This window comes from Phacochoerus africanus, chromosome 16 (genome assembly GCF_016906955.1).
Source record: "Phacochoerus africanus isolate WHEZ1 chromosome 16, ROS_Pafr_v1, whole genome shotgun sequence".
Taxonomy (NCBI): Eukaryota; Metazoa; Chordata; class Mammalia; order Artiodactyla; family Suidae; genus Phacochoerus; species Phacochoerus africanus.
The window spans coordinates 25,888,923-25,910,999 of NC_062559.1; the positions used below are offsets into that span (position 1 = coordinate 25,888,923).

At 36.3% G+C, this 22,077-nt stretch overlaps 1 protein-coding gene across 2 annotated transcripts in view; it reads right to left on the minus strand.

Moving 5' to 3' along the window:
- Positions 1–6,969: 6,969 nt before the first annotated feature.
- The window catches only part of ING3 (inhibitor of growth family member 3), a 29,009-nt gene continuing 13,901 nt past the window's right edge, over positions 6,970–22,077 (minus strand). Inside the window, exons 5-12 of one of the 2 annotated variants that reach the window (XM_047763417.1) lie at positions 19,231–19,327; positions 17,372–17,443; positions 16,385–16,504; positions 15,985–16,142; positions 14,952–15,145; positions 13,466–13,658; positions 10,919–10,957; positions 6,970–9,461 (exon numbers count right to left, since the gene is read on the minus strand). In XM_047763417.1, the coding sequence (XP_047619373.1) occupies positions 9,345–9,461; positions 10,919–10,957; positions 13,466–13,658; positions 14,952–15,145; positions 15,985–16,142; positions 16,385–16,504; positions 17,372–17,443; positions 19,231–19,327 (990 nt within the window). In that variant the 3' untranslated portion in view covers positions 6,970–9,344. Of the gene's footprint in view, positions 9,462–10,918; positions 10,958–13,465; positions 13,659–14,951; positions 15,146–15,984; positions 16,143–16,384; positions 16,505–17,371; positions 17,444–19,230; positions 19,328–22,077 lie in introns of those variants that run through there. The other variant, XM_047763419.1, reaches the window with a different exon arrangement.

Consider the following 22,077-nt stretch of genomic DNA (forward strand, 5'->3'; position numbering starts at 1 on the left):
TCAGCCAGGGACAACGGATTGGCAGGCATTTTAGAGTTCTATAAATTCAACATGGTGCAAAACAGAACAATCTTCCTCCTCAGCCCTTTTCAACACAAAATATATTCTCTGTCACACATATGTTTGTTTCAGTTTTGCTACAAAGTGGGGGAGAAGGGGGAGGTTTATTTAATAGCTGTTCATTTGTGTTGTGTTGTTGGTTTTTATGGCCATAACTGCGGCATATGGAAGTTCCCAGGCTAGGGATCAAATCGGAGCTGCAGCTGCAGCTACAGCAATGCCACAGCCACAGCAATGCCACAGCCACAACAATGCCGGATTGGAGCCGCATCTGGGACCTACACCGAAACTCTCGCAGCAATGCCTGATCCATAACCCACTGAGAGAGGCCAGGGATTGAACCTGCATCCTCATGGAAACAACATCAGGTCCTTAACCCACTGAGCCACAGTGGGAACTCCAAAAAAAGGTACTTTTAAAGTTATTTCATTTTTTAAAACTAGAGAAATAAAGCCATCTGTAACAGAGGAGATTCCAGTATCGGATCAGAAATTTGGGGAAAGTGATTTATCTCTTTGAGTGTCAGCTTCCTCGTAAAACAGAGGCTTCAGTGATCACTAGATAATCTCGAAGGTCACATGTGGCTCCAAAGTTATGCTTGTAGGGATACATTTTTGACATGGATTTCCTCTCTGTTGCAACCTGATAAGAAGAGGAAATCTGATTCTGGGCCCTCTTGATTTCCTGCAGGGGAAAGCCTTTGTCTTTCAGGAAGGCTCCTGACACATGACGGTGTAAAATCCAGCTATAGATTCTAGGTGCAGGGGTGCTGTCAGCCACGCCTGGGCACTCACCTCCCAGAAACTTTTTTCTAGGTGGTCTGACCTCTTTCCAGCTTCTATCACTGTTCATTTAACATTGACTATGGCACTTTTCCTATATGCTCTGAACGCAACAGGATGCCTTTAAATCATATATTCCATATTGAATCTTTACGATGCAAAAACATCATCCCAAGCAATATGCAAAACAGAAAACTTATGACAAATACCATAAATGACTGAGATATAATAAAACACAATGAGGGAGTTGGTCAGGGTAGGATAACTTCTATAGCAAACAACCTTTAAATTTCAGTGGCTTGATATAATAAAACCTATCATTGCACTCCTATCGTTTTCCAGGGTTTGTCAGTTTCCATTAAGACATTTAGTACCCAAATTCCTTGCACATAGTAACTTGCCATATTCTAGAATCTTGGATACACACTGGGATCTTCTGAATCCACTAGCAGGTGAGAAAAAAGGAATTCTCATGGAGAATTACATGAGAAGTCTTTTGGAACCAAGCCTCAAGTTGGCATATATTCTTTGGCTCATATTCTCTTGGTCAGAACCCAGCCATATGGACCCACCTAACTGAAATTGAGCTGGAAAATGAGGTTTAGTGACGCGCTCAGGAGGAAAAGGAAAAGAGTGATCAACAGAGACGTCCCAACCACATCTAAGGTGGAGGTAAGTCGAGTGCCATGGAGAACCATAATCTGGAGGTGATAAGGCTTCAGGAAAGTGGCCATTTCTCAACTGGGCCCTGAAAAGTCACAGAGCTTTCAACTGCCACACGTTTTATGCTTTAGTAGGAATCCACGAAGGATAAAACTGGAGAGTTCGGTCCAGATCAAAGGTGACTATAACATCTAAGTCAAAGGGTGTATTTAGCCTTTATCTGTTTTTCGTAATCGCTATATCGAGTCACTTTTTGTTCAGATCTATGGATTTCAATGTAAGACCGCTGAAACTTTATGGGGTTTACACATTAAAAAAAAAAAAAGATTTTCCTCTTCTTTTATAGTGGTTCTAAAACCACTCTAGACCGCTGCATGGTGAGCTCAGGACTTGGCAGAACTCTATTAAAGGGTAGAAGGGACTTTACTCAGGCACAGCATTTGTTCAATTTACACATGGAAATAAAATAGTGTAGTGAAAATCTTCATTTTTCTGCTATCTTCTTCTTCTTTGATGTTTGTTTGAACAGACACATTCTGCTGTTCTAAGTTTCTAGATGAGCAAAACAAATAGACGAAATCTGCCAAACTAAATCATTTAAAATTTTTAAATTTAAAAATGTTTCATTAAAAATTAATTTACAAATCATTTACATTTTTTAAAAAATTTGGAGTTCCCATCATGGCTCAGTGGTTAACAACCCCAACCAGTATCCTTGAAGACGCGGGTTCAATCCCTGGCCTCACTCAGTGGGTTAAGGATCCAGTGTTGCTGTGAGAGCTGTGGTGTAGGTTGAAGACGCGGCTGGATCCTATATTGCTGTGGCAACTGGTTTAAAAATGCCTATTTGTAAAAGTCTATACACTGTAGGTTCAAATATTGTCCATGGTATTCCCATTTTTCCCACAAGAAATATTTCACAACTGTGTCCCCCAGGGTGCACTTGGCAATGTCTAGAGACATTTCTGGTTGTCACAACTTGGCGGCCCAGGGGGGATGCTACTGACATCTCTTGTGTAGGTGCCAGGAACATCTGGCGTAGGCCGGCAGCTACAGCCCGGGAACCTAGCCCGGGAACCTCTATGTGCCGCAGGTGTGGCCCTAAAAAGACAAAAGGCAAAAAAAAATTTTTTTTTCATTTAAAATTTTTAAACTTTCAAACATTTTTAAATGTTTATTTTATATTAGAATATAGTTGCTTTACAGTGGTGTGTTAGTTTCAGGTGTACAGCAAAGTGATTGAGTTCTATGTAAACATATATCCATTCTTTTTCAGATTCTTTTCCCATATACGTATTGCAGGATATGGAGCAGAGTTCCCAGTGCTACATAGTAGGGCCTTGCCGATTATCTATATTGTATATAGCAGTGTGTATGTATTAACCCCAAACTCCTCCAAATGCTTGTCATTTTAAATTGTCTGCCCCCGGAGACTCCGTATGACCACATTTAGTGCTGCCTTTTTGAAATGGGATATACACTCGCCAGCTCTTCTCCACCAGTCATTTTACTTATTTTTCAAAATGTTCTCTCTTCATAAGCATTTTGAATTTGCGTGCACCAGTATCCAAAATGACCTTTATCATCCTCTAGGTGCTGTATTCTAGTTACTAGCACAAGAATCTCTCTCTACAGTATAAACTGCTTTATGACAAACGATTTTGCTCAACTCCAGATTCCTGCAGCATCGATGTTATCTTGCAACTGGTTTAAAAATGCCTATTTGTAAAAGTCTATACACTGTAGGTTCAAATATTGTCCATGGTATTCCCATTTTTCCCACAAGAAATATTTCACATCTTGGTAACATTTCACCCAGTGGGGGCAACTGTGTCCCCCAGGGGGCCCTTGGCAATGTCTAGAGACATGTCTGGTTGTCACAACTTGGCGGCCCAGGGGGGATGCTACTGACATCTCTTGTGTAGGTGCCAGGAACACTGCTCAACACCCCACAGTGCACAGGACAGCACCTCCACAATAAAGACTCCTCCCGTAGAGGATGTCAGCAGTGCGTAGGTTGGGAACCTGAAGAAACCAAAGGAATAGTTTGTCCCACAGTTTTGACTTGTGGCTGCCTAAGAGGGTCTGTTACTTGATTTAGAATAGTGAGTCCCTGAGCAGCTTGTGGCAATGACACAATCGGCCTCATTAGGATTTTAACCATTTCTTGAATGGGTAATTATACTGCTCCTCCAAACAAATGCAACTTGGGCAATATTATGTCCTTTTAAGCCTTCTGAATTTGCTTTTAATATTCGCATTCTCTAAAAGACCATAGCTGAATATATGCATATATACACATTCCAAAAGAGAGATGGATGGAGTTCCTGTTGTGGCTCAGCAGGTTAAGAATCTAACTAGCATCCATGAGGATGCAGGTTCAATCCCTGGCCTTGCTCACAATCTGAGGTGTAGGTCGCAGATATGGCTCTGATCCAGCTGTGCTGTGGTGTAGAAAAATAAACAGATAGATAGATAGAACCCCTTCAGTCTGTGAGCATGCAGGCAGAATAATGGTAAACATTTAATCCTGTGAATTATATATTCCCAGTATTTTACTCTTTTGAGTTTTTATGTTTGTTTTTAGGGCCTCACCGTGGCATGTGGAAGTTCTCAGGCTAGGGGTCAAATTGGAGCTACAGCTATCAGCCTAAGCCACAGCCACAGCAACTCAGAATCCCAGCCATGTCCTCGACCCACGCCACAGCTCACGGGCAATGCCAGATCCCTGACCCACTGTGCGAGGCCTGGAATCGAACCTGAATCCTCATGAACACTAGTCAGATGCATTTCCACTGCGCCACAACAGGAGCTCCCTATTTTACTCTTTTGGATTTAAGCTTACACCTTGGCATAGAGCCAGAATTCTAAGTTTTAGCAATTAATATATAAAACACGAACAAATTGAGTCCTCATTTGTTATATCATAGTATCAAATTCTCTTCTTCAACTTAATCCTCTTCTCTGTAGATCTTTAATATAATAGTCCTTGGAAACCATAACACATTAAATTATCTCAGGATAGCTACATAATTGTGTTTTCCTTATAAAAATCTAATCACAATTTTATCTATTTTTAGTCTCAGAAAATAAAAAATATTTTGAAATTTTCATAGTATTAAAACTGTACCTTGAAAGGCTGTGTGCGATGGGAGATGGGAAGGGGGTAGTTTTGGTCTTATCCCTCTAATAAAAGCTGGCATTCACTTAGCCCATCTGATGGCTAAGAAGAAAACATTCTTTGACAGAGTATGGGTCTTTGGATACATATATATCAAGTAAAGTCAAGGATTACTTCTGTATTTAAATCATATGCTCTCTCATATATAGGCTTTTTTTTTTTCCTCTGCCTATACAGCATGTGGAAGTTCCAGGACCAGGGCCGCTGCAGCCACAACCTTGTGCCACAAGGGAACTGTTTTATTTTGTTTTTTAACAGATAAGGGGACTCTTTTTCAAATGTTTATAAATGACAACTATTGGAAAAGTGAAAAATCTTTTTGCACACTTGGGAAGCCCATGAAAAAATTATCCTTATAGTCCTCGACCTAGTCAAGAAAATAGTTATTTGTCATATTAAAGATAGCTATATAAACGCTTCAAGGATATGGATATAAAAATTGATAAATTCTAATGAGACAGACTGGGGAGGTCACATTAAAAGCTTTCACTAGCTAGTTATCATATTAGCAAATCATTCTAACGAACATACTCATGTTTATGTTCAGAGTTATTTAGAGAGATTTCTACCTGGTCCATTTATTCCATTTGACCCAGCTTTTTCAAGTACCAATTTTAATTGCTCTTATTTTAACACATTAGCAGGAAAGCTTCCTCTACTGGAATAGGTTTAATAGTGCAAAAAGTGTTAAAATATGAACAATTTTTTCCTACAAGAGATACTAAACTTGTGAATGTTTTCAACGAATTCATCAAGGACTAGTGAGTACACACTTTCCCATGAATAACTACTCTAATTCACTAACAGGCCAGTAGAAGTTGGGAAGAGGAATAAGCAACACACACCTCACACGATTCCTCACGCTCATCTCACACACTGGTTTCTGAATTTTTAATGAGCAGCAAGGAATGAATGATTATTAGGTTCTCTTTATAGTCTCTTTTGTCACAAGTGAAGAAAGTAAAAGTATATGGCTCTGGAGACTCTACTAAGAAATTATTAAATTTCTTCCAGGTAAACATTTTAATATGCCTAGGTTTCTAATAATGTTATTAAATTAAGATAAAATATTGACTTATAAGATACACTAACTTACTACTTTAAAATGGAAATGGCCAGGAAATACATCTTTTCCTTATATCAAATTTCAATTAAAACACAAAACAAAACAATTCTGAAGCCAGTTCATCTTTAAGCAACTTTAAATTTTTTCTCTGTAGCAAACACACAAATTATGAATATTAAAATTCTAGGTCAGAAACTAAAATTTGTTTTAGTGATGTAGATGTTATCATCTAAATAAAGAAATCTAAAAAACTTGACTAGCAATTCCAACTTGTTTCAAAAATTGGAATAAAGATTCATTTAAAATTTTGAATTTCTTCAGCAATTTCCACGTTCTGAACTAATTAATTTGTCACCCCTAGTTATAATCTTCATAAGTGCTAACATTTCATTAAACTGTTAAATAATCACAATACATTTAACTGACAGTATGTCAATGTTCTCTCTACCCTTATTGACCAATGATACCACAGTACAGTGTAAAATGCTCAGGAATAGACTCTTGATCTGTTTTCTGGCTTCGTTCCCTGACAGCACAACTCCCTATTCCAGGTCCATTCCAGACTACTTTTAAATTACCAAAATAATGGAGCTCTAGAACAATTTCACCTGCCAGGAAAACATCCCCACTTCATCTGTCCTTAGGAATCAGTTCAAATGACACCTCCTATGTTATTCTTCCCAGTGCTGCGAGAATACTCTACTATAGAGTAATCATTATAATCTATGGCACTTAGCAAAATATGGCAATTACTTGTGAATGCGTCTGTCCCATTTCCCGCACCAACACACAAACACACACACAAACACAAATACCTTCATCTGTGTATTTGGAACATCTAGATGCTTAATGTTTATAAAATTATAAAAATGAACATTTTTGAGGATATGCTTTTTCTCTTAAAACCCATCTGTGGAAAGACTTTTTTAAAAAAATATGAAAGTTGAAGAAAACACTGAAATGTCTACATATCCACAGAGAATCTTACCCCTTAAAACCCAAGTATTTCAAACATTAATTTTTCTAAGACTAAAGTAATTAATTAATTAGACCAAGAGGACTATTTCTGAGATCTAAGGACAAAGGGCACTAACAATGCACAAAACAAAGATGGTTAAGAATCTAAAATATGTGGAATTTGCTTTAAAGGAGAAAAGAGCAAAAACTGAACTGCCCTTAAAAAGAGTAATTGTATGTTTATCAAACACTCAGCTTCATTTAGGCATTTAATTAAGCCATTTATTGCTTCAAATGTGTCACCATGAACATTTTAATATACACTCCATAGCAGTAAGGCCTCAATTTTCACCACCTATAAACTGTGAACCCACATATGGATTTTTTGTGCCACCATTACATGAGTTTTGTACAACAAAGATTTTTAATGTGTATATTATAATACCCCCCCAAAAAATGCTCATTATACCCCTTGATGTAAATGTCACAAAGAATATTAATAACTGGCCACATCTTTTTTTTTTTTTTTGATGAGGTAGTTCCATGTTTGGCCCATCATATAGATCTCAGAGATTAAAAGGTTCCACCCATTACTAAATAATTGCACAACATTTTGCTTTACTTCTTTATACACACTTCATAAAAGATTCAGTGTTTGAGTTTAAAATCTGTCAAAATTTTTTCTGAATGATTTGGTAAGTTGTGGAATTCACACACTGAAAGGGGCTATAGCAGCTGGAAACAGGGACATTCCTGACTCTGACAAGGAACTCTCTCTTAAAATAAGGCTGCATATAAGGCTTTTTCCTTTGACCAATTCCTACAAAACGAATGAGTTTGGAAAAGTCATTACACATAATTAGAAGATTAAACAACCACTGAGCATCTCCAGGCAACATGCTAATAAGCTAACTGAACACTACATTATATATTATTTCTTATACATTTAAAAAATCTCCGTGAAAATACTGAGGATCATGAAATCATGAGTACCCACAAATGAACCTTAGTTTTATGGGTTGTCCAGTTATAAAATCAGACTGCAGCAGCTCAGAATTGTGGAATCTCGAAGCTGAAAGAGATCTTTGAAATCCTCTGTCTAATCCATACCCTTGGGGTAGCATTGCATAGATTTTTTGGTTTTCTGTATAAGTTCTAAGAGGCTCATAAGTGGTTTTGATTAAAGCAGAAATCTGATGGATTCAGTAAGTTTTGATATAAAAGAAATATGATATAATAAGTATTTTTAAAGTTTTAAGGATTTTTCTACCGACCAGAGTCGGTAATATACCTTAAATAAAACCTCCGCTATGCAAAATTTATAATTTAAATAGCACCTATAGAATAAAACGTTAGGAGTGCTTTATAGACATCCTGAAGCCAGGATCACCCTGGTTTAATAAGGCCCAGAGTGACTCAAAATGTGAATTAACTGTCATACCAACATGTGGTAGAATCAAAAATAGAAGTGAATTTTAAGCTCCAGTCCAGGGGGTTTCTTAAGTTGGCCACACTGCCTCAAGTCAAAACAGCTATAACGATAATTTTCCTTTTGTCTGCTGTAATTAGACTTCTTTCATGTCCCTTCCACTGAAGGAAAAGCCAGGGAGATGTCCTAGAAAAATACATTTGCATTTCAAATTTACATTAAAAATGTCTTTCCCTTATTTTCGTATCACAAGTTCCAAGCATTATTAAAGAAATAACAGATTACGCAGCATTCTGTGTCCTGGGCCTCTGTCCTTTTTAAGATTATGAAAATTGGAAGTTAAATGGAATTCAGAAATTTTCATTATTAAGTGTGTAAAGTATAAATACAAGTAATTTTTTAAAAACTTTATTTTAACACCTAATACAATTCCAATTTTAAGGATTACTTGCACAAAAAAATAAACACATTTGGTATAAAAATGTATCACTTTAACACCCTCTCCCTTCAGCCCCTCCCCCTCCCACCCTCATGAACTGCATTCTATCTGGATGCAGAAACATATAAAGACTAATGGCACAGATTAGTTTTTACCTACAGGAGTTTCTGTTTATGTACCCAGGTACTCTAGAGGACACCAGCCCACTTTATCACAGGAACCATTTCCTTCAGCCCGCTGAATTTAGTTTCACAAAGAAACAAAGCTTATTATAAAGGCATTTAAAAAACCATTATCTTAAATTCTTTTTAGAAGCACTGTCTTTTTTTTTTTTTTTTTTCAACCATTTATATACAGTGTTACATAACAGCTCTGGAGTACAGTACATGCAGCAGAACATACCTGTTGAATATAAAATACTTTTCTTAAAATCTTCATCGTTGGAATTCATTGAAGTGTAAATTATAGAATGCCCATTACTTTGAGAAAATGGTTGAGGAGTACAAATGTCTGCATATGTTGGCCACTGAAATAATCCAAGGCTAACTGGAATAATATTCAGAGCACATCAGGAGTGCATAAATAATTTACTTACATTATTAAAATACAACCCATAAAATTCAAGTTCAAGATCTTATAGGATTGTCTATGTAAATCCTTAAAGTGGGTGCTTGGAAATGCATTGTTTCTTCTTTCGCTTTTCTTCTTTTTTAAAGTCCTATATAAAATGTTGAAGCTGTTTTCTTCCTCAAATGAAATGACCACCCTTATTTGTGCCGACTGCCTCTTCTCTTCATGGCAGCAGTGCACTGTGGACAGTACCATTTCCCTTTCGGTGCTTCTGTCAGTCCAACGCATCCATAATGGAACCATTCTATAGGGCACTAGAAAGCAAAAACGAAAAGAAACAGTTTTTTGTCAAAGACTAGGAAGAATGGTAAAACGTGCCCAGGAACTAAATATTAATGATTAGATGTGTGGACTCAGATCGAAGAGCTGGATTAGAGATGATTTAGTCCAACTGATAAGTTTCAGAGATAAGGAAATGGAGACCTAGAAAATTATGCATCTTTAGCTGAGTTTCACATAATCTATTCTTATAATCTCAACGAACACAAATTCACTGACTTTCATTTGAAGAGTACATTGACACCAACTCACAAGGACAAGAAGTGAGACAGGTCTCTTACATAGAAGGCAAAATGTATTTCCAAGATTTTATTTAATATTCAGCCTTATTTGTGTTCTTACAAAGTAAAATTAGCCAGTTGTAATGAAAGACATAAAGTGATGCCCTGGGTTTCTTTCTGGGTCTATCTATTCCTAGATATGGAGAGAAAAAGAACTCCGCTGTTCAATATATGAAGTGGCTCTACACGTGCAAAATCCTAGGACTGAGAACAGCACAACTGGGAATGAGAGGGATCAGAGAGTCTGACAGGGTATTCACAGAAATCTCACTCATCATCTTCAATAACTGCCCAAGAAGACAGTTTACAATGGTCTTCTTGAAATGGCTGGGGGCTACTGTTTTGCAATAACCATAAACAACCCACAAGAGAGTCTATGGAGGAAGGTGGAAGGAGAGTCTTTATCTGCCTGAACGTCTTGGGACCCTGGCTGGTTAGGAAAGTACACATTTTTATGAGCCAACCCTGCTCAATCTTCAAATTGTTTTAAACATTTAAAACTCTTAGCCTTAACCTGCAGATCCTGACATTCGGAGTTGTGTTACCCCTCTGGAGGAAAAGATGGACAAAAAGGGGCTGACAGTAAGAAGGGAATGGAAATTACTAAACAAAAATATTCATGGCATTCAATAAAAACGTATCTCTAACCCCACTTAAGCTTCATAGAAAATAAATAGGAGTTCTTTTCTTTCAAACCTTCTTTATTTTTTATATCAGAAGTGGCTCTTATCAGCTGACACCTGCAAAGCAGTAGGAAATACTACACTAATGGGAGGGAAATAAGCACATGAGAGCCTTCACCTTAGCATCATGCTTCCTGAAAGGATGTATTGTTCTAAAAGTTCCAATTCTTCACTCTGATAAGTGAACTGAATTCTAGCAAACACAGCATTCTTTGGCAAAAGGAGAGGAAGGTTTTCCTAATTTTCCTACAATGAAACACCTTCTGAGAACTTAGCTTTAAAATAGGAAACACATTAAGGGACACTCTCCTATTTTGGGGAAAAATATTCTAGCATTAATATAACATAATTAACGTAACTGCAAACCTGTTTTCTTAGACTGACACAGTAAACAAAAAAATATATATTCAAGTAGGACTAATCTGTGATTTTTTTTTTCATTCCTAAATAGAAAAATTTAATACTTACATCCTGGTTATCACAGCCTACCATCTCACCATAGGATACCTAGTTAAAAGAAAATTAAATGTCATTATTATGACTATAAAACCAGCACCTAATCCAAATTAATTGCTTTTGATACGGTTAATAGAAGGAAATACACTGGCTATACAACTGCATTAAACAATAGGGTATATGGTTATATCTTTATAGTCTTTTTCTGAAAGTTTTTTCAGAGTAGGGATGCAAGGGGAGACACACAGAAATTATGTACTCTTTAAAAAATCTGCAAGAACTTGCTCTGTAAACCACCTCAACACAGGAATCAACTTTGTGGGCAGTTCCTTTTGTAAAGATTTTAAGTTTCTTTTTTGGTTATTTACATAATGTCTTTTATTTTTTCTTAGGTCATGTTAGGTCATTTATATTTTTACAGTCAACACTTCACTGAAACTTCTAAACTTATTATATCTATTTATTATATATCCTTTCTCATTTCTCTTTTTCCTGTTCATCACTAGCACTTTATAGCACAACTTCCTAATTCCTGAATTCATTTAAGTTTTCAATGGACTGAATAAATTTCCAGACAGGGTTTACTAGACGGCATACTTTCTGATTCTTATCTGTATTCGGTTCTATGCATATGATCAACAACTTCGCTGGGTAACAATTTGGGGGGGAGGCACTCAGATTTCTCCCTTAAAGCTCTACAAACATTCCATCAACTTCTAGTTTGGTGTTCTCTGGGAACCTAGCTGGTTAAGGACCCAGCATTGTTACTGCCATGGCTCAGGTCGCTGCTGTGGCTCTGGTTTAATCCCTGGTCTGGGAATTTCCACTTGCCCTTTGCATGGCCAAAAAAAAAAACAACCAAAAAACACTCCTAGTTCAGAGAAGAAATCTAGAGTGAATCTGATTTTGTTCTTTTGTAGGTAAACTAGCTCTGTTGCAAGACTATTTATAGGATATTCAAATCACTGATATTAAAAAGTGTTTATCAGGTGATTGCACAACTAGCAAACTATTTTTTTAAAATTCATGGCTGAATTAATAAAGAAAAAGATTGACAGTCATTACTACATAAAATTGGAATTTTAGAATTAAAAAAGTAAACCAAGCAAAATGTTTACAATGTATATGACAAGAATGACAGAAGTCAGCCAATTCATAAAAGAAATTAAAATGGCCAAAAAAAGTCCACTCTACTAATATAAACTGAAATAATCCTATGATTCAAAATTGTTAAATTAGTACATAGTTTTCAAGAGAGAATAATATCTAGGTGTTTTCTTTGTGGCGCAGTGGAAAGGAATCTGCTAGTATCCACGAGGATGTGGGCTTGATCCCTGACCTTGCTGTGAGCTGTGGTGTAGGTGCAGATTTGGCTTGGATCCAGAGTTTCTGTGGCTCTGGTGTAGGCCGGCAGCTGTAGCTCTGATCTGACCCCTGGCCTGGCAACTTCCATATGCTGTGGGTGCGGCCCTTAAAAAAAAAAGGCGAGAGAGAATAATATCCAGTGTTGGTAATATCCAGTGTGGGACAGGGTTTAGGAAACAGGCATGCTCATCAATTATCAATTATTGGTAATAAATATTAGAAGATAACTTGTAGTTGGTATCAAATATTACTTAATTTTATTTCTAAAGGATTGTCCTAGAAATTAGGTATATGAAATGGATTACATAAAAAAAAACCTATCATGTTATTTGTAATTTTGAAAAGATTAAAACCATTAAAATATTCTATAACCGATTAAATAAGTTATAGTACATGGTAGATAACTGTGAGAAGGAAAAAAAATGACCAAAAAGAAAAATCATGTTTAGGATATATGGTTTAGTGGAAAAAAAAAAAAAAAAGCCAGTTATGTAAGAGAATTTACCATGATTCCAACTGCCAAACTCAAACACACATACACATATGTATGTATCTATGTACCTATGTGTTACGAACTGAATGCTTGTGCCTCTCCCCAAAATTCATGTGTTAAAGTCCTAATCCCCAATGCGACTACATGTGGAGATAAAGCCTGCGAGGAGGGGATAAAAGTTAAATGAAGCCATAAGGGGGAAGCCCTAATTCAACTGGGTTGCTGCCCTTATAGCAAGAGGAAGAGACGCTAAAGCTCCCTCATGTAGGACTCAGCTAGAAGGTGGCCATCTATAAGCCAGGAAGACAGTGTCACCTGGAAAAGAATTAGTCAGCAATTCTTTAATCTTGGACTATCCAGTCTCCAAAACTGTGAGAAAACAGATTCCTATTGTTTAGGCCATCCATCTGTCTTATCTGACTATGGCAGCCTGAGCAGGCTAAGAAAATACCCATGTGAGGCATATAGAGTAGTACATTTAAATGTTTAATTATACATTATAGCCGAGAACTGAGATTATGGATAGATAACCTTCATGTTTCTTTATACTCTTTGTATTTAAAGCAAACACAATCATTTTTATAAGAAGCAGAGCAAACAGCAAAGCTATTTTTAACTGGAGGGAAAAAAACACTAAAGAAATGAAATAGCTCTTCTTCCTATTCAGTTCATGCTTTAATAGACACATGCCAGATTTTTACCTGATTACAAATGCAGTATCGTGGTTCATTTGGGTCATAAGTCCAATCAACCTGACTGTTTGAATCAGATTCTGGTACTACTGTTGTTTGCTGAGAAATCTCTTGTACAACAGTGGATGATGAAGAACAGGACGATAAGGAAGAGGAGGAGGAGGAAGACGATGACTGCTGGCTTGAAGACTTGTTGTTGTTTCTGAAAAAACAGTATCAGTTTTATTTGTTCTGCATCTAGAAGAAGTTACCTGAGAATAACTCCTAAATATGTGCTATGAAATAACATCAAATGTACATATTAATTTTTTTAACACTAAATTAAAGAAATCTGATAAATGGTTTGTAGCACAAAAAGAGCAACCTTTTCTGTAAGGGTTTATTTTTGTTTGAGATTTATTTTTGTTTTCTGGAGAATAAAGGTATTCAAAGGAAATTTCTTCAAAATTTTTCTAAGTTTTTAGAATAGACTTTTAATCAGTTACTACTTATCACTGATTTAAATTGCAGGTTAATATTTTTGAAAATTAATATTAGTTATGCCTAGCTTACATTCTTTGTATTTTTTAAGCAAACTGAATGCTCTTCATCAAAATCTAAAATATAAATATACATCAGCAATTGATCAAAACCATCAACTGACATGTGAATACTTATTCGTGTAAGACAAGAAATAAAGAATGTTAAAATTCATAATAAATTCACCATTATCTATATGCTAATACATTTTAAAAACTCAAAAAATTTATCATCAGCAGTTACAATAAGTTTGGGTGATTATGAATTTTTAAGACATTTAGCACTTTTGCGGTAATGCTACATTCATCATTCTTTTAGAGACTTATTCACAGAAAATACAGTAACACAGAAAATGTAACATTTACTTACAGAAAATACTTTTAAAAATAAATCATGATATAATTATTAGGTAAATAATTATTTTGACCTAGAGTTTGAGCTTTCTTTGTGTATGAAGATACTAGCATATGTAGATACTTAGGAAAGATAGGGCAAAATGCTGTTAAGTTTTCATATGTAAAGTTCATATGATTACCCCAAGAATCTCATATACAAAATCTGGGGATATCTGCATCATTTCAATTTTGGGAGCACAGTATCAAGAATTAATACAACCTGCTCTTACTCAAAATGAAGAACTGTATTTAAAAAAAATTCCAGGAAACACATGACAAAATAAGGGGTTATAAGTTAAAATTTTTCATAAAATGGTTTTTCTTAATGAACAAAAGAAAGAGAAGCCATTTGCTAACAAACCCAATTTAAGACTCCAGGAAAATTAGTCTCTTAGCACTTTTTAAAGGCTTCATCCCTTCCAAAGTGTGTCTGCGTGAAGGAAATGTCATGTCTCCCCACCTCCCCAAAGTTCTTCCTGACCCATTACATACAAGCTGCCTTTGTGTAGTATGTGAAAGCTGGGTGCCAGGTCATTGGCATACCTTGCAAAGGTACAGGCTACTGTAACAATAAAACTTACTTGCTCTTTCTCCCACTGCGGGAGTCTGCTGCTGATGAACTGGCATTCTGTGTTAATGTAGTCATGAGCGCTGAAGATGATGAATAGCCAGCTGCTTCCCTGGGCATTGAAAACTCTTTTCCCAGCTGAAAGTCATTATTCTTAAATGCTTCATAACTGGCTTTTAAACTTGATGTTCTTCGTCCCTCTTTCATCTTAAAAAGGCATTCATTGATAGTATTAATAAGTATAAATATGTATATTTTCTTTTCCAAGACTTACTAATTAGCGCATTATTTTGGTTTATCCAATATAACTTTGTTTTCATCATTTTCATTTCTTCTTTTTATTTTATTTTTTTCTTTTTTAAGGCCGCACTCAACAGCATACGGAAGTTCCCAGGTTTGGGGTTGAACCAGAGCTGCAGCTGCTGGCCTACACCACAGCCACAGCAACGCAGGATCCAAGACACGGCTGTGACCTTTGCTGCAGCTCACAGCAAGGCCAGGGATCCAACCCACATTCTCATGGATATGGTTGGCTTCATTACTACTGAGCCACAATGGGAACTCCTTCATCCATTATCTTCATCATCGTCATTTAAGCTATTTTACGTAAAGATTTAAGATCAGTTTTTATCCAGTTAGGAAGTAACTACAGGATGGGTAATTTAATTTGGAATACAGATAACTGGTACAGAAGCGAACAAACTCAAGGCAACCTAAGTTCTGAGGCTCTAGAGAAAGCCCTTACTGGAAGCAAGAATAAGGTACTGTCCCAGCAGATGCTGTGGCTTACACTCAAGAATATAAGCATCATGAGCAATTATTGTGAGACGGAATCTGCATGAGGTTGTATGGATATATTTTTTAACTTTTATCAATCAAGTAATTTCTGCATATTCATTTCATTAAATGTCAGACATCATAAAAACTATGATTTGAAAATAAAACTATACAACGCAAGAAAACTCTTTGTTCACATCTAGTTGCTTCTATTAAGAGAGGATTCAGATAAAATTTTACATTCTGTTTCCAAACCTGTTCCTTTTTACCTGAGCTGTAGCTTGAACCGCTTGAGCTGCTGCCATGGTAATTGCCCCTGCTCCAGTTCCTGTAGATAATGAGCCAATATTATAGGATGCCAGAGGTTGGGAGGAATTCACATTGTAAGCGTTGTTGGAAGAGGCTGCAGAATTATTATTTCGACAACCTGTACAGAATTAAAGAAGAAATAAAAATGCTTAGAGAGAACAAAATGTTAGTGAGCCCTAGCACAGATTTAATGATTAAATTTAAAACCTTCATGTCAGCTTTTTCCTTTTTCTTCTTTTTTCCTATGGTAGATTTTAACCAGGTAAGGAATCTATATAGTTAATCATATAGTTAATCATTTCCCTTTATTTTGGTACGAATGAAAAAAGAAAGCAACTGTATTTAAGATAGTAAACTTACCTAGTGTATTTTCCTTAGAAGCATCTGATGTTAGGGTAGATAAAAGAGCTTCTGATTTAAACTTCTTTTCAGGTATATGATCTGTTGTTGTATGGTGAGAAGTTGGATTATATTTCCTTTCTGAATATAAATAAAGAATTTATGTGTTTTTAAATTTTAGAGAACAATGGAAAAGGCATAATACTTTCATCTGGACATAAGCTAATACTTTCATCTGATCATAACCCAATATAGTAATGACCTGAGTTCCTCATGGAATACAGAACATTATGTTTTCCTAGAAGACAAGACAAACAGAATCCTGTCTCACACGTGTTCCTAAGAGCAAACTGCGTAGACAATAAACTTTTTTGGAGTAGACACTAAAAAAACTTTTTTGTAGCAATGTACTGAAGATAACCCGTGATGCACATGGTTTAACATATAACATGTGGGGAATTTTGTTTTCAAAACATTTTCTACAATTTAAAATAGTCTTCCATCAACCTTTCTTTCATAGCAAAAAAATGCACCGATACAGTCATCTAGCCAGCTAGCATCTGACAGACCATTCATTCACTCACTAACTCACCAAACTGTTTGAGAATTTACTATATGCCAGACAGTAAGGTAAGCACTAGAGAAGCAAGGATGAAAAAGATAAAGAGCCCATAATTGTGGAGTTTACTGTTCTGCTCAGTTATAATGCTCCCTGGAGAGAAGCAGGTATCGATATGCAGTGAGTATATGCTGCTATTAGTACCACACATCGCCCTCTGTGAATCCCAGGGAAAACAGGCTACCTGTTCCCAAATCACATCTGCTCTTCCCAAATGAAGAAGATAAATCCACCAGTAATTGCATGAAAAAACATATCTCACAAAATAAAAGGGGAGGATATTTGTTTCTCAATCAGTTGTGTAGAGGTAATGAAAGAGAACATATAGGTAACACAATGAATTTTCAACTGTCTTTAAAATAATTTTAGCTGCCCTAAGTCAAACTTACTTTCCACTGGAGTATGTGAATGAGCATGGTGATTGTTCACGGGTTGTGAAGGCGTATCTAATTCCAGAGATCCTAAAAAAACAGGGAGGCACAGAGATACAGGGCCATGAGATCGCAGCAGAGAACTTTACGTGTCAATCAACTACAGGCACTGGGTACCCTTAACCAGGAGATGTCTGGCAAGCTCTGATGCCTGTGTCTGTATTGTTTTAGCCAAACACATTAGAGGGTCACCACCGCCTATTCCACCCTGAGCCAACCTCATCCTCTTTCTAAACAGTAAGTAATCCATTTTTCAGTGTTCACCTTAAGTACAAAATAGGTCAAGGCACGCTAATGTCTAATTAGGGAATTCATGACATTTGGGACCATGTAAGTGGATGAATGAGTATTATGATTCCATTACTGATAAGAACTGAAAAACTCAACATAGTGTTATTGAAGACCTTTTAATAGGAGATCCTAAAGTATTAGGCAATGGGACATCACTGTATGAAAGAAAATTCTCTGATCATTAAAATGACATACGATAGCAAAGACTTTCTAAAAGAAGGGATTTTGCTCATGAAAAATGATGCATAAAATCTTTACCGCCAAGCTTTAAAATACTTTTGAAGAAATTTTCTGGGTTTATCTAGATCCCTTGAGATGAAATCATGGCAGGGCGCAGGGTGGAGCCATTTTTTAACTTGATTTGATTTAGTTTCATGTGTCTGTGTCCTTACAGAGGATGCTTCATTAACCTTCCTGCAGTACTGAATAGCCATGGATTACTGTTACTCACAATTATTATTGGCATTTCAGAAAAATAAAATATTTTATTTTGTCTCAAAACAGCTATTATTCTTGGTAAGGGTTCCCCTGGAATAAAAGCATCACAATAAATTAGATGGTCATCTAAAGTGATGGGCTTATTTTTGAATACAAAAATGCAACTGTGGGTACCATTCATATCTGGTTGCTTCCCTAGCTGACTTCTAGTGAATACATAAACAGGGATATATAACCTAGCACCGTAAAGAAACCTTTCACCTGTGTGTAGAAATAGGTACATGTTCTTGCTATTGAAACGCACCAAGAAAAGAGATATTCGAACCCTTTAAATTCTAGTAGAAATCAGCCATAATGCTGATTTGATTCAACTAACATTTAGTGAGTGCCTACACTGGGCTTGCCACCACACTATCTGATTTGATGGACATTATCCATTTAGGTCGGAAGTGATGCTAAATTAGTTAAAGAAACAGAGCTCATGTCTCCATTTTAGGGAAGTCTCCTGAGTTAAACCCAAGAAGTGATAAAGGTAAATTATAGCGGGAGATCAAGAGAAGGCTTGCAATGAAATATTAAAATGGCTTCTTACTGATAAGAGAAAGTTTAGAAAAGACTTTTTTGAGAAAAGGAGGAAGTGTTGAAGAACTCTTTAAAATCTGAGTAACACAGTGGAGGAAAAGCTTTAAGGCAGTTCTTACGAAAAAATAACAACCTTCCTCAATACTTAGGTGCATAAACAGGCAGGGCAAAGTCACAACATCTAACGACAGATGGCTACCCTGTTTCTAGACGGTTATATTTCTTTAAATCTTTGTTCTTACCACTCTTCTAACTAGCATATACGCGTATTAACAAATGGAATGACCTAAGGCTTTATTTTCAGGAAAAGTGAGTGGTTGATATACTGCATCATCTCTCCAAGTATCCATGACCCAAACAGTCCGACTGCTGGGGACCAAGCTATACCACCCAGGTGCCACTGTTCACCAAAGAGCAGATGGAAAAGTCTCTGTGGGACGTGAGTCTCCTCAATGACGTGCACATGTACTGTCCAACGGTGATGGAAAACTGTAAATTTTACTTACGCCTCTCTAATATTTCTGTAATTCCAGCATTATCAGCTTCCAGCTCCATTTTAAACTTAGCCAGTTCCTGATCCAGCTTTCTCAAGTGTCGATCTACCTGTTTCAAAGAAGATCAAAGATAACCACCACAATTTGGGACACTATTAAAGTGTCAGTTTAATGAGGAAATCTAAATTTCTATTTCTTTTAGTGAATGTGCTTTTGCATCCCTGAGCAACTCAATTAACCTATACTGCAGGTTTTTAATCTACAAAATGAGGGTGCTAGGATAAATATCTCCCACGTCTCCTTGAATAAATTTTAAGAAACCAGAATTGCAATTTGTTAGAAAATGTCTGAAAGACGTAAGATGTAACTGATCCGAGAGATGAGGGGGTTGGTAACTTTTCACAGTATACCCTGGGGTTACTTTCAGCCTAATCTCCTACTTATAACAAGGCTATCCACACTGCCAGACCATAGTAACTGTTATTTAAAATAAGGAATGAAAAGATCCTCAGTCTACAAACAAAGAGGCTCCTATATTCCATACATACGTTTTTCTAAGGCAGGAAAGTGAACCATTATACTTGTAAACATTTATGTAAAGGGTTGAGACAAAAGGGGTTTTTAGTAAGCAAACTCCTTTCCACAAAGAGCTTGGTCAAAATGGTTTTATTGTAATACTACTGCCCTTCGTTAAGGTGGCAAAATTGTTTTCTCACTAACCTAGAGATCTTTGAATTGATTTCAGAAAATTTTATGACACCTCAAACTAGCAACAAGTCTTAATGTATTTTTAAAGCTTAATATTAATTTTATTCAATGCTTTTTCAAATTTACTATTTTGAAATAAAACCAAAATATACAGTCTTGAAAAATTCATGCAATAGTATTGACAACATCGTTTTTCAAATAGTAGTTTCCCACTTAATCACTGTTATAATTAAGAGTACCTTTCTTACAAATATCAAAATGGCTAGGACACATCAGAGGGCAAAAAATTTAAACTTTCAATTAAATAATGTGTATTTAAAATAAGGGAGTAGGGAAGAAGAGTAGCAAAAGATAATTTGTAATGTGCTTGGCGCATTAGATGGCCTGTTTTCTAGTCCTTGCTCTAATCTTTTAGGATAGGTTATTACTACCTCTATTTCCTAAGCGAAGAAACTAAGGCTCAGAGGAGTTAAGCAGCATGCCCAATTCAATAGCTAATGCATTACAGAAATGAGACTTAAAAAATTGTGCTTCACTATTTATACCTAAGATTGCCCTCTGAACTTCTGCATGCAGGAGCCTTTTTTTTTTTTTTAAACTCAAAGCAATATAATTCAAATGGAAAAAAAAGAGAATATTATCTTATTTACATTTTGTATATTGACAGCAATCACTGGGGTATCAGTGATTTTCAATAATTCAAAGCCCAATTTTCCCTCCATCCTCACACACAAGTTGTTTTTCAGAGCTTGGTGGAAGTTGTAATTACAATATTTAAAATCCTAGGGTCACATATGAAAGATACGTGCTCCTATTCAAAGAAGCTGCAGGTAATTGAGCATCCTTTAAAGGAACCTCCATTCCAATAATCAAGTGTGAACACAGACCTTAGTGACTCAAGAACATCTCTTACAGATTGTCAAAATTTAATCTCAAGGGAAATCAGAAAAAAATACTCATATTTAAATTCCAAGTCTACCTAATGCAGTGAAAATACTCCGCCACTTTCCTTACCTACAGCTATACTACTAATAAACACTGAGTTCCTATTATGAGCTTGGCGCCAGGTAAATGGAGAATACCCAAAGAATGAGAGAGAATCCCTGCTTACAGAGGAATCAGAATTTAACTGACAAATCAAGATTTATATGAGATTTTTAACATAATAAAGGTATAAATAAATAAAATCCCCTAAACAAATAAAAAAATAATAGAAAAGGATCAGTAGTAGCACATAAAGAAAAAAATATAGTACTATTCTGTTGTAGACATAAAGTAGCTATGAATGAGTTATTGAAGAATGGATTTTCTTCATAGATAAGAAAGAATAATTAAAGAACATTTAGAGACAGGAAGACAAACAATTCTCTGAGAAAAAGAAAGTATAGAGTGGGGAGTTCCCGTCATGGCTCAGTGGTTGACGAACCCAACTAGTAACCATGAGGTTGTGGGTTCAATCCCTGGCCTCGCCCAGTGGGCTAAGGATCTGGCGTTGCTGTGAGCTGTGGTGTAGGTCGCAGACATGGCTTGGATCCCACGTTGTGGTGGCTGTGGTGTAGGCCAGCAGCTACAGCTCCAATTTGACCCCTAGCCTGGGAACCTCCATATGCTGCAGGTGTGGCCCTAGAAAAGATAAAAAAGACAAAAAAAAAAAGTACAGAGTGGCTTGTCATAGGTGTAGTGAATACAGAAGGAAGCGTTAGGATCTTGGTTGGGAGGGTGGGGTTAGGGGAGATGAAGAAATCATACAATCCCCCTTAATTCACTCTAGCCCTGTGTTTAAGAATTGCCTGATTATCTTAAAGACAGTACCGATAAAGCTTATTATAGCTGAAAACATGGAAATAATGATTCAATTTCTAGTACTGCATAGCTCAGAAAGAGCAAGGGGACCCAAAGAATTGAAACTCTAAAAATCAAATTCATAATTAAAATAAACAAAGATAAAAAAGCTTTAACCACACGGTGTTGGGGAGCTTTATAAGAAGACTTCCAATCATTCCCACCTCCTGATAAGTAAAAAGATTATGAACAGATTAATATTATAAGCAATTATCAGGCGGTGAGAATTCTTTTTCTTTGATTCACTATTGCTATACTAAATCAAAGTAGAAGTTGGAAAGGAAGTTGACCACAAGATTTAATTTAAGC